The sequence below is a fragment of the Nicotiana attenuata genome, chromosome 3 (assembly GCF_001879085.1).
Source record: "Nicotiana attenuata strain UT chromosome 3, NIATTr2, whole genome shotgun sequence".
Classification (NCBI taxonomy): Eukaryota; Viridiplantae; Streptophyta; class Magnoliopsida; order Solanales; family Solanaceae; genus Nicotiana; species Nicotiana attenuata.
The window spans coordinates 6,189,072-6,201,941 of record NC_031991.1 but is presented as its reverse complement, the minus strand read 5'-3'; the positions used below and the strand labels follow the sequence as shown (position 1 = coordinate 6,201,941).

At 37.5% G+C, this 12,870-nt stretch overlaps 1 protein-coding gene across 1 annotated transcript in view; it reads left to right on the top strand.

Annotated features, from left to right (window-relative positions):
• Positions 7,683-12,870, top strand: part of LOC109224151 (receptor protein kinase-like protein ZAR1) — a 16,627-nt gene continuing 11,439 nt past the window's right edge. The window contains exons 1-2 of the mRNA XM_019388736.1: positions 7,683-9,490; positions 12,073-12,296. Coding sequence (XP_019244281.1) covers positions 8,101-9,490; positions 12,073-12,296 — 1,614 coding nt within the window. The 5' untranslated portion in view covers positions 7,683-8,100. The remainder of the gene's footprint in view (positions 9,491-12,072; positions 12,297-12,870) is intronic.

Below are 12,870 nucleotides of genomic sequence, written 5' to 3'. Positions count from 1 at the left end.
TACCAGAGGATAGTAACGAAAACGTTTCAAGAACACCTGGGAAAAACTATGGAAGTCTACATCGATGACATGCTAGTCAAGTCAACACAGACGGGGGATCACATCCAACATTTGTCAGATACATTTCAGATTCTCCGCAAATTCAATATGAAGTTAAATCCCGAAAAGTGTGAATTTGGCGTGTCTTCAGGTAAGGTTTTAGGTTTCCTTGTTTCTAACCGAGGAATAGAAGTAAACCCTGCACATATCAAAGCCATTGAAGAAATACCAGACATACTCACGAGCAAAAAAGAGGTACAGAGGTTGACAGGTAGGATAGCAACATTGGGAAGATTTATTTCTAAATATTCGGAGAAGAGTTTTAAGTTCTTTTCAGTGTTGAAAAAGCAAAGCCAATTTGAGTGGGCTAAGGAATGTCAACATGCACTCAAAAATTTGAAAGCATACTTGTCTAACCCACCGTAGCTGGCTAAACCAAAGAATGGAGAAAGGCTACTCATCTATCTCGCTATGTCAGAAATGGTGATAAGTGCAGTATTAGTACGAGAAGACAAAGGTAAACAATCTCCAATCTATTATGTTAGAAAATCTTTATTGGATGCTGAAACTCGATATCCTTTATCCTTATTTAGAAAAACTTGCTTTATTACTAATCATGGCATCTAGAAAGTTGAGGCCTTATTTTCAATGTCACCCTATCTCTGTAGTGACCGTTTACCCCTTAAGAAATACATTACATAAGCAAGAACTATCAGGTAGATTAGCCAAGTGGGATATAGAGCTCAGTGAATATGATATCATATATCAACCTAGAACTGCGATAAAATCACAGGTTTTAGCAGATTTTGTGGCAGACTTCAGCCCCGGGATAGTACCAGAAGCAGAAAAGGAACTGCAGGTGTTCAACGAGTCTAATCCGGGTACCTGGACCCTATTTACTGATGGCTCCTCAAATGTTAAAGGAGCGAGTTTATGCATTGTTCTAATCCCACCTTCAGGAGAAACCATAAGGCAGGCAATAAAGTGCCACCCCATTACTAATAATGAAGCAGAATATGAAGCTGTAATTGCAGGTTTGGAATTGGCACGAGAGCTTGGAATAGTGTATATCATAATTAAAAGTGACTCGCAACTTGTTGTTAATCAAATGCAGGGGGCTTATGTAGGTAGAGAAGCGATGATGCAACAATATTTGGAAAAGGCACGAGACTTAATCAGTCAATTTCAATCTTGGAAAATCGTGCAAATACCCAGGGAAGAAAATGCTGAAGCAGACGCGTTGGCTAATCTCGCATCCGTTGCAGAAGTAACAAATGAAGAAAATGCTTTCGTAACACATTTGTTTCATTCAACACTCGATCAGGACAAAAACGAGGTAAATTTCAATAATTTAACTTGGGATTGGAGAAACGAGATCGTTAATTTTTTGCAATACGGGATTCTACCTGAAGATAAGAAAAAGGCTCAGTCACTACGACGAAAAGCTGCCCGTTATTGTTTGGATCGTGGCAACCTATATCGGAAGATGTTTGGTGGACCTTTAGCAAGATGTCTCGGACCTTCTCAAACAGAGTATGTGATGAGAGAAGTACATGAGGGACATTGTGAAAATCACGTAGGAGGAAGATCCTTGGTAAAAACTCTAATTAGAGCAGGATATTATTGGACAAAAATGGAAGAAGATGCGAAAAGTTTTGTGGCCAAGTGTGACAAATGCCAACGATATGGCAACAACATGCATTGCCCAGAGGAGTTATTACATCTGGTTATTGCACCATGGCCTTTTATGAAGTGGGGGATGGATATCGTGGGTCCACCACCACAAGCCAAAGGGAAAGGTACGATTTTTATTAGTACTAACAGATTTTTTTACCAAGTGGGGTAGAAGTAGGTGCTTTCAAGCAGGTGCGGGAAAAAGAAGTCAGGGACTTCATTTGGCGAAACATCATATGCCGGTTTGGAGTTCCAAAAGACATCATATGTGATAACGGCCGCAATTCATAGGTGCAAAAATCATAGAATTCCTTCAGAGTTGGCAGATTAAAAGGATAACTTCAACACCTTATCATCCTGTGGCTATTGGACAAGCTGAATCAACAAACAAGGTTATTATTAATAACTTGAAGAAAAGGTTAGAGGAGTCAAAAGGTAAGTGGCCATAAGTGTTACCAGGAGTCTTATGGGCTTCCCGGACGACACCAAAAACAGGTACGGGAGAGACTCTATTCTCACTTGTGTTTGGTGCTGAAGCCTTAATCCTAGTTGAAATAGGTGAACCAAGTACAAGATACACCGAAGAAACCGAAGAATCAAATGAGGAAGAGATGCGAACAAATCTCGATTTGCTTGAAGAAAGGATAGAAGTGGCTCTAATAAGGATGACAGCGCAGAAACAAATTATTGAGCGATATTACAATCGGAAAGCTCATCTTAGATATTTCAAGATTTGGGACTTCATACTCAAAAAAGTTTTTTTATCATCAAAAGCAGTCAATGCAGGAAAGTTGAGTCCAAATTGGGAAGGACCTTACAGGATTCGAGGTATTGCTGGAAAGGGTGTATATGAGTTAGAAACAATGGACGGCAAAGTACTCCCATCAAATTGAAATGTTGTTCATTTGAAGAAGTATTACTTCTAAAAGAAGAACGCCCTGTCAGGTATTGTTTATGTAAGTTTTAGATTTATCATTTTTCAATTATACTAACCATTTAGATGATAGGCACAAAGCTAGCCCACACCAAATGATGATTTTAGACTTAAAAGACATGCGGGATACAAAATTATCCCCGGTCTGGGTTACAACCTTTATGATGGTAATAAAAAAGGGTTAAGCAATCATCATCTAAAAATATACCTCCGAGTCCCATATGTATTTTTCTTTTCAGGAAATGGACCAAATGGAAGGAATAATCAAGTGCTCGAGATTCCATACTTCAAAGCTCTAACACTTGGGGGACTATAGATAGCAGGCAAAGAAGACTGCAAGTCAAAGAAGGAAAAAGAAGACTAAAAGTCAGTTCAAGCCTGGATCAATCCAAAAATCAGAAGTCAAGAGCCAAGAAACAAGTCTGAATCAAAAACCTTTTGTATTAAGCTTTCATAAAGTGTAAACTCGCGGAAATAAATTATAAGATCCTACGAGTACTAAGGTTGAAGGCAGTGATTAGTCATGGGTTGCAAAATATACCCTAGAATGTTAGAAATTTGTTATAAGAAAAACAGTTATGAAAGAGTTGTAGATGTTAATTGAATACTTGTAAAAGTACTATGTAATTTGAAAGTTCAAGATATGAAACTTCCTCAAATTATTCATGAAACTTCTTCAAAATATGTATTTTCCTACTTCTCTCATATATTTATACCAATATGAAGTTGAGACGTCTTCTTCATTAGTGTCGTTTATAAAAGGGCCCTCTTTTATAAATAAAAAAATCGTGTCCATGCAAAAATCACAAAATAGTAAAGCATTTTTAAGTGCAAGTTAAAGAGTTTAAACAAAAAGCTCATAATAAACGAAAGATCATACATTAAACTTTGCTAAAACTAAGTATACACTTAGTTAAAACCAAAATGTTCAAACAAACCCCAAAACGAACCAGGGGTAAAAACTAACCATCCATTCCAAAAAACAAAAAACTTCTTATCAAGAGTTCCAAAAGCAAACTAATAACACTAAGGAGTAGAGTCCAATGCGACATTATCAACAGCAGGAGAGGCAGAATCCAATAAGGCATCATCAACAGCGGGAGAAGATTCAACTTGAGCAGAAGAGGCTTGAATACCAACTTCACCAGGAGTAAGTTCATCACCTTCAGAAACGCCGACCTCTGGTGAATGAAAGTCTTGACTTTGCTGAGTTTTATCGATTGCTTTATTAGCTTTAGTAATCTCAGCATTGAGATCAAAACCTTCCTGGCTAGCCTCCATCAAAGTCTCGAGGCGGGTATTCAAAAAAACTCAACTTATATCAAGTGTCGATTTATCTTCAAGGGCTTCATAATCTTTCTCCCACCGGTCAATTTCAGCCTTCAACTCTTCTTTCTCAATCAAAGAGGCGTCATAAGAGGTCTTCAAAGGGGCGAGGGAACTCTCCAAGAATTGGATCTTATCAGAAGAGACACGAAGATCTTGTTGAGCCTGAGTAAGTGTTTGAACTAGCTCCCCGGCATAAGTCTCCTTCTGATTAAAGAGTTCTTTCAAACCCCTTATCTCATCGGTAGCTTTAGAAAGTTGCTCTGCAAATGAAGACTCAAGGATGTCTTTGTCTCTGCCAACTTGATTCGAAGAGGCCTTTTCAATTGCCAATTCTGCCGCCATCATCCTTACTTGTTGTTCCAAAGCACACTTCTCTTTAGCTAAAAGCTCCTTCTCCAATTGAAGACCCTCATATTGTTCCTTCCAGTTATCTGCTTCAGTATGATAATCATTGACTAGCTGCTCAGTATGAACAATTCTTTTCATAAGCTCTGTGCCTATCCTGACAAAAGAAAAATAGTCATGGTGAAAAACTCTTAAACAAGCAAAAGGAAAAAAGAAGAAGATCAAAACAGGAAAAAATACCTTGTGTTTTGACTTTCCACCCAAATCTTTGAGAAAGGTACTTCCAAGACCTTCTCTCCATAGGAGCAACAGATAATAACTTTCCTACCCAAGCACGAAAGTCAGGGATCTCTTCAAAGACTTCCATAGTTGCTGAAAAAGTAGGCACGAGAATACATGAGAATCAATTTTTAATAAAGGAAAAAGGTGAGATACAAATACTTACGTGCAAAATTCCACTTCTCGGGAAAACGCAAGTTTTCTTCACCCACCAAACCACTAGTGGGAGCAGCAACGAAGCGAGCATATCAGCCTCGATCTCTATCATCTTCAGGGCTAACTAACACTCTCTTACTTTTGGCCACAAGGGAGAAAACTCCATCACGAAATAATTTGGGAGAGTAGAGATGGAGTAAGTGACGAAAAGTAAAAGGCATAGAAGCCAAGTGTGATAAATAATGGAGGCATGCATTAACTCTCCAAACAATAGGACCAATTTGTCCCAAACATACATTGAAGTCACGACAGAACTCAATGATTACAAGGATATGTATAAACGAAGGAATAACCAGTTTGATATGAAGTTATTCTTTGGTTAGAACCAGGGATTAAAATTGTGAAGTCGGGTTTCCATTTACATTCTCTTTGAACTAGAGCAAGAAGACCGGTGGTAATCAAGGTTAGGTAACGATCAGCACGGTCAAGAGAAGCAGCCATGGAAGAGACTTGACTCTTCATGGATTCACTGTCAGTCACATAGGATAGCTCCTGAGGGACAACTCATCAAAAGTAGGTCACGAAAGGCTTCAGATAAATCTTTATCTTTAGAAGAAGACCTTGGGGGTGCAGAAGAACTAGGTCTAGAAGAAGATGGTTTGGAAGCACTACCATGAGAGGAGGAACCACGGTTAAAAATTGAACCAAGGCTACGTAACCTACCGCCTCTTATACTCCTAACAGGGGTAATTGAAGGGAGACGTTCATCAACAATTACTACTTTACGAGGATCTGGCTTTGATGAAGCCATGATCAAATAGAGAAGCACAAGAAAAAGATGCAGAATGAAATAAGACAAGAAGACTAAGAGGGAAAGGCTTTAGAAAATCGAAAAAGAAAGAGGTTAAGTATTTATAGGAAGGCATGACTATTGAGGTCATTATGAAGCGTCATAATGGAACCGTCACTTCGTGACTGATGCGGTTGCAGGAAAATCCTAAAAGACGCTAAAAATTTGCAGAACCAATTTTCAAAAGCCACGTGGCATGGACATTTAATAAAAGTGATGAACGTCACATCGACTCAGAAAAGGGTATGATTATATTCGAAAACGACGGCAGAGGATTCCCGCCATAAAAACCTTCCACTTCCCCGAATATTCAATAGAGAATATTCAAGAAAGTTGGGGGACTATCTGTATTGGTGGTGAAAAAGAGCTACACGTGGAATATTAGACTGCTGACATGGCATAACACGTAAGAGCAATGATATAGCAACACGTGGCAGTCTTATTTGATAGAATAAGAGAAGGCACGGGAGGGAAACACCCACGAGGAAGAACCGAGCCTAACAGCTGGAAAAGACTGAATCAAGACAACAAAAAGGGAAGATTCGTCAACCATCAATTAATGAGGAGGGGAATAAGAATCGTTGCAGAATCCCATGGACAGTTACGATTACCAATTATAACGGATCATTAATATCATTAAAGCTCGTAAAGATTTTGCCATAAATGGAAAGAAACGTTATATGTGTAAGCCTCTATATAAGGGGAGAGAATTTCACTTGTAAAGACATCTGAGACAATATTGGAATATATTTTACTTTACTTTTTTGCTTTTCTCGAAATTCCCTATATTGACTTTGCAATAAATCATTTCCTTATTTATTCTTGTTCATATCATTGTGAAAGTGAGGCAAAACTTGCTTATCAGAAGCCCGTTTTCTTCTAAAAATAGTCTTTGACCGAAAGATATATTTTTTTGGTTAAACAATGCTCAGCTCAACAAATTATTTTTCAAATGAATATTTCCAAAATAAATAACTTTCATAATCCCGATAACCAATACGGTAATTGGTAAACGAGCAAATGTAATGGAGAAATCCAAGTATTCGTTTGAGCAAGTTTCTCCTTTATCTACTTCCTTACCAAAAGACAAACCCAAGTGTAGTTGGAATCAAGTCAAGAGTGAATTGGACTCATACTGGTTGTCCTTACCGTTGGATTTGAATCAAACTACTATAAAATCCTCATATTTACGAAAATACCATTGTAAGTGGAAGCTGGAATATTTTCTGAAAAGTTGGTATCAACTTATCATAGCATGTGTGTTCTTCTTCAATGATTTTCTGACACCACCATATGAAAAAGATTGTGAGGTACTTCCATATTTTTCTTGTTTTTATTTCATCTTACATAACAATATTGTTAAATAGTGAGAAAGAATCAGGGTATTTATAATCAAATGAATTAGAGTATTTACTTTGCTCCTTAGCAATGTTAGCTAAATTTCGAAGCAAATCATGAATTTTGGCACATTCACTAGAGCTTTGGTTTTGGTTTTGTGTAAGAAAAAAAATATTATTCTTCATTGAAAAAAAGTCACAGTTATATAATCATTTGTGCAATTTATCCTTTGATTGAGCTAAAGCAAGTTTGTAATAAAACATTGCATACTAGAATTTGGGAGTAAAAAAAGTAGACATTTGAGATATAAAATGCAAAAAAAGAAGCTTTTTTTTCTTTTTCTTTTGTGAAACAAAGATTAACACACCCAAATGTACCTAGCAAAAACACCAATTATTTGATCAGAAGATTTGGTATTCTCGCTCTGTATTTAAATTTCAAATTTATCATTTATCTACTTCATAATAATATAACATACTTTCACTTCTTTGTCTCCTTAGCCGGGGCAAACACTCTGGAATCTATCAACTCTGCCCATTATCTTTGAAAAGGTCTGCTATACTATCTTCATTTCCATTCCCTTTTTTTTATGTATATATATATACCTTTTGTTTTATTTTAATTCTTTTGCAATTAAAATCTAAAAGAGAAACAGCGTATCAAGAAAAAGTTACTCAAAAACTTCATATATTTAATGGGAAGTTTGAATAATTGTACCTACCAATAAAACCACAAGTTCAAACAATGAATGAATTAAATCACAGATACTTCTCTCCTGTTCTTTACTCCATATCTCCCATCCCAAGGTGGAAACATGTGAATAGTAAAACAAACCCAATATTATTACCTCAATCCCCCATTTAATAATTTAATACTATAATTTACTACTAACCCCCCTATAAGCGCCTACATTAGTCAAAACAAATTCAAATCCAACAAATGTACAGTATACTCATAGCCAGTAGCTACATCACTTAAAGCTGCAAATAACACCTCAAAAATCACCCCATCTTTGTTCAAACTCAAAACAAGCCTTCTTCTTCTTCCTCATCAACTGTGTGTCCAACTTCTTGTTGCAAAAGTAGCAACTTCTTGTTGCAAAACTAGCCACTTTGATCATTCTTGAAGCTGTTTTCTCCATGCAAAAAAAATAAAAATGGAATCTTTATCATTCTTGAGATTAAAGATTGAATCTTTACAGCTTTACATTATGAATCTTTCAAAGCTTTTAGCAATTGTTATTCTTTGTTTCTTCACATTTGCTATCTCTCCTATTTTTGCACTGAATTCAGATGGACTTTCATTATTAGCTTTAAAATCAGCTATTTCTTCTGACCCAACTGAATTTCTTGCATCTTGGTCTGAATCAGACTCATCACCATGCCATTGGAATGGAATCAAATGTGATGATCAAAACCAAAAAGTCATCTCCATTTCACTCTCAGCCAAGAATCTTACTGGCTATATCCCTTCTGAAATTGGTGCACTTTCAAATCTCTCAGTTCTCTCTCTTTCTTATAACAACTTCTCTAAACCAATCCCAATTCATCTCTTTAATGCTACTTCACTTCACTCACTTGATCTTTCACACAATGCCTTCACTGGTTTTTTGCCTCAGCAAATTACTTCACTTATTAACCTTAATCACCTTGATCTTTCTGCTAATTTTCTTAATGGTTCACTTCCTGAGGAGCTAACTGAGCTTACTCAGCTCACTGGGACTTTGAATCTTTCGTATAACAGATTTTCCGGCGAAGTTCCGGTGAGTTATGGTAAGTTTCCGGTGACGTTGAGTTTGGACTTGAGGCATAATAATTTGACTGGTAAAATACCTTCAGTTGGGTCATTGTTAAATCAAGGGCCTACTGCATTTTCAGGGAACCCTTTACTTTGTGGGTTTCCATTGGAGACACCATGTGCAGAGCCAGAAGCTCAAAAACCTAGTGTTTTGCCAAATCTTGAAAACCCTAAAGATTTAGGGTTTGTAGAAAAGGACAAATCTGGAAATGGGTCGGTGGCGGTTTCTTTAATCTCCGGCGTATCGGTGGTGATCGGAGTAGTGTTTGTTTCAGTGTGGGTGTTGAGGAAAAAATGGAAGTTGGATGAGGGCAAAATGGGAAAAGAAAAGTTTGATAAGGAGAAGTCACAGTCACAGGAGGTGGTTGGGGTTGGGAATGGGGGGAATGAGGAGGGGCAAAAGGGTAAATATGTAGTGTTTGATGAAGGGTTTGGGTTGGAGTTGGAGGATTTGTTAAGGGCATCAGCTTATGTGGTGGGGAAGAGTAGGAGTGGGATAGTTTATAAAGTGGTGGTGGGTGGCGGCAGGGGATCAGCGGTAGGCGGTGGCGCTGCGGTGGTTGCTGTTCGGAGATTGAGCGAGGGGGATGCCACGTGGCGGTTCAAGGACTTTGAGACGGAGGTTGAAGCCATTGGGAAAGTACAACATCCAAATGTGGTGAGGCTTAGGGCTTATTACTATGCAAGTGATGAGAAATTGCTGGTTACTGATTTCATCCGCAATGGCAGCTTGCACAATGCTTTACATGGTAATTTCAACTCATTTTTCTTATGTTGAATTGTTTAAGTTTATGATTGTGTTGCTTAATTGAGGTTAGAATTCATCTGCAATAGCATGATCATGATTAGATTATAATGTGGTAAACTTGTTAATGTGATTAGCTAGGTTTCATTGAAGGTTAAGTTTTGAAAATTCCCTACTCACCTTTTCAACACCACTTTTTTTCTTCTTCCAAATAACCGAGAATGCACGGTTTGAAACTCGGTGGATAATGACCCTGCACATTGCGCTGCACTCTTACTACTATATCAAAGCCCCTAGGGGCTTCATCTTTTGAGTAACTCCTTAGTTGAAGGAAGAATTATTAAGAGAAAATACAAATATTTGTTGTCCTAAATACGGGAAGTGATAGTTCGAAATCAATATTCCGGTGTAACTGATTATCAGCGTTTCTGGTTTGTACTTCGGAAGTACTCCCTCCGGTCCACATTAATGAATTTTTTGGCTGTTTTCGAACATATTAAGGAATTCACCTTTTATATTAACAATGAAATTGACCATATTAAGTATTAACCTTAATTTGTTCATTGGAAATACAATAAATACTCCTAGGCTATTTACTCCAAGGCAACTTTGGAAAAAAGAAGTTAATTCCTTCTTGATATCTGAAAAAATCAAATATTTTGGACCACAGTAATAAATTAGAATAGAACAGCTGCCTGCCATGTAATATATGCCGAACTGTGAACGATTGGAACTTATCCAAAATGCTGTAGGGGAAACTGGGAAAAATACAGCCATTTAACTCAAAATAGGTTAGTAAGCAGAGAGAGGGCAATGATGAACACAGTAATTTATGCAGAATATATCCTTTTATTGCAAATGATTTATTGTTAGGATAAGGACATTTCGGGTGAAATCTGAAGTGTGAGCTTGCACATTGAATTCACGGTTCCACTCTTGGAGAAAAATTATGTTAATTAATGCACTTGTGGGTAGCTAGATAGATGTCTGCAACTAACTGTTCTGCTCTGCACAATGTAATAAACTCTGGGTCCATGGTGTACATCAGGGGTTTATTGATAGATCAGACATGAGACAACGTTCAAGGTGGCATTGTAGTGACATTTACGTCGAAAAAGAATTCAATATCTACTTAGTTTTAGTACTTGTATACAACCTAATTCAAGTCTTTCAGTGTTGAAACAAGGAAACGCGAGATGTACTTAAAGATGCTATTGAAAAATTTCCAAATGCCAAAGCTAGTTAGTGTTAGTTTTATAATCGTATAATTTGGATGGAGAGAGCCCTCTGCTGGGCGTTATTCGTTCTAGTAGGGGCAAAGTCTGTGTACACACTATCCTCCACAGACCCCACTTGTGGGAATACAATGAGTTTGTTGTTGTTTAGTTCATTTTCTTTGTTCTCTTTTTATATATATTGACAGTCATTTTCAAGTTGTCACTGATATTATTTCAAAACTCTGTTACTTTTTCAGACTAGTCCCACTTCTTGTTGCATTTGTTTTTATCTTACTCGTAAGCATTTACGTTTTTCTGTTTTCTGGAAAACAGCTATGCAAGTGTTAGTCTACCTCAACCTTTGGTAGCACTTGTTCTAAAGAGTGCTTTCACTCTATGTTGTTCCGACTCTCCAAAAATGTCGCCGAATACGTGTCGGATCCTCCAAAAGTAGTGTATTTTTGGAGGATCCGAGACGGGTGCGGCAGCATTTCGCGCAACATAGCTTTCACTCCCCATTTTGAACTGCTGTTTGTTTCTTGTGTTCCGGTCTCCCACTACGGCTTCTTTCCCTTGTTTTCTGCTTCCAGAGGAACAGAATATATGTGGCCTAAGATATTGAATGTGGCTTTAAGCTTATAATATATAAACATTCTGAAATTACTCTTGTTCATACTGAAAATTTTGTCTCTAAACTTCCAGAAAGTAGCCAATTCTGGTACACCTGACCTATTTTATTGTTTTTTCTTACTCTGACTACTATCAGCTCTTTCATTGTTTCAAGCACATGTTTTTGGGCCATTCATTATTAGTGATCATTTTCTGAAAAGCTGCTTACACAGTTCAAATTATAACGGTCCGTACCATATCCAACTCATAATTGTTGTCATCAAGGTTTACTCTAAGGAATATAGAGTAATAGGTAAATGTGGTTTGAATCACTTGTTAAATTATTCTTGAGGTTCCACAAGTCGTATACAACAACATCAAACCCAGTATAATCCCACGAGTGGGGTCTGGGGAGGTTGGTGTATACGCAGACTTTACCCCTACCTTGACGGTACAGAGGTTGTTTCCAATAGACCCCAACTCACAAGTCGTATACGTATTTTGGGATTTCAAAATTGAATTTTAATGAATTGTGCTATATGGTTACCCTTTTATGATTATGTAAATACTTCCACTTTTCAACAAATTCTTGAACAAGTACATATTCCGGGAGTATTTGATTTTGCGAGAAAACTCTTAAGATTTTCCTTATTTGCAATTTTAGGTTCTTCACTGTCTCAATGCTCGGTATTTTCAAGCAAAATCTAGTTGTTTCTCGCATTTTCTGATGCAACATAATGTTTATCTTTTACCATTGCAGGAGGACCTGGTAATTCCCTGCCACCATTGTCCTGGGCAGCTAGACTGAAGATAGCTCAAGGCACAGCTCGGGGTCTAATGCACATTCACGAGTGTAGTCCTCGGAAGTATGTTCATGGGAACATAAAATCATCGAAAATCCTTCTTGACGATGATTTGCAAGCTTACATATCCGGTTTTGGGTTGACTCGTCTTATTTCAGGCTCGTCGAAGCTCGTTAATNNGGTTTTAGACAATTTGCACTTCAGACCTATTTGGCCTTAAGTGCATAAAAACATTAGTTGCCTAAAACACGTGTAATTGAGAGAGTCATCATATCAGTGCCTTGGGGAAATGCCTACCTTCAGGAGAAGATTATCGAACGAGTTTCAGACCTGTCCTCTTCGCTTCCCAAGATATTTAGGGAGAAATAGAATGATGTTTTGACAATAGTGCATTTAGAGATGGTATACAACTATTTGAATGCAATTTAGGTACATTGTGAATGTAACCATTCAGGTATGCAGGTGTTTTGATTTCTCTTTGGGTTCTAAGATTGGGATTATTCTGATTATTTGTTTGAGGAGAGTGATACTCAGAACTGGTTCATTAGAGCTTGATGCTGGAGATGACTCTAGGAATGAAGGATTATCAAAAATATGATTGTTGTGGGGGTGATGTGGATGTGATGCTAGTAGGTGACATTTCATTGTTACTAATGGGTGAGAGTTCATTGTCCATGTGACTTGCACCATCTGGATTGCTTTCTATATTGGTTTGAAAATTGTTATCAACATCATCCATAAAATCAACAAAGGGG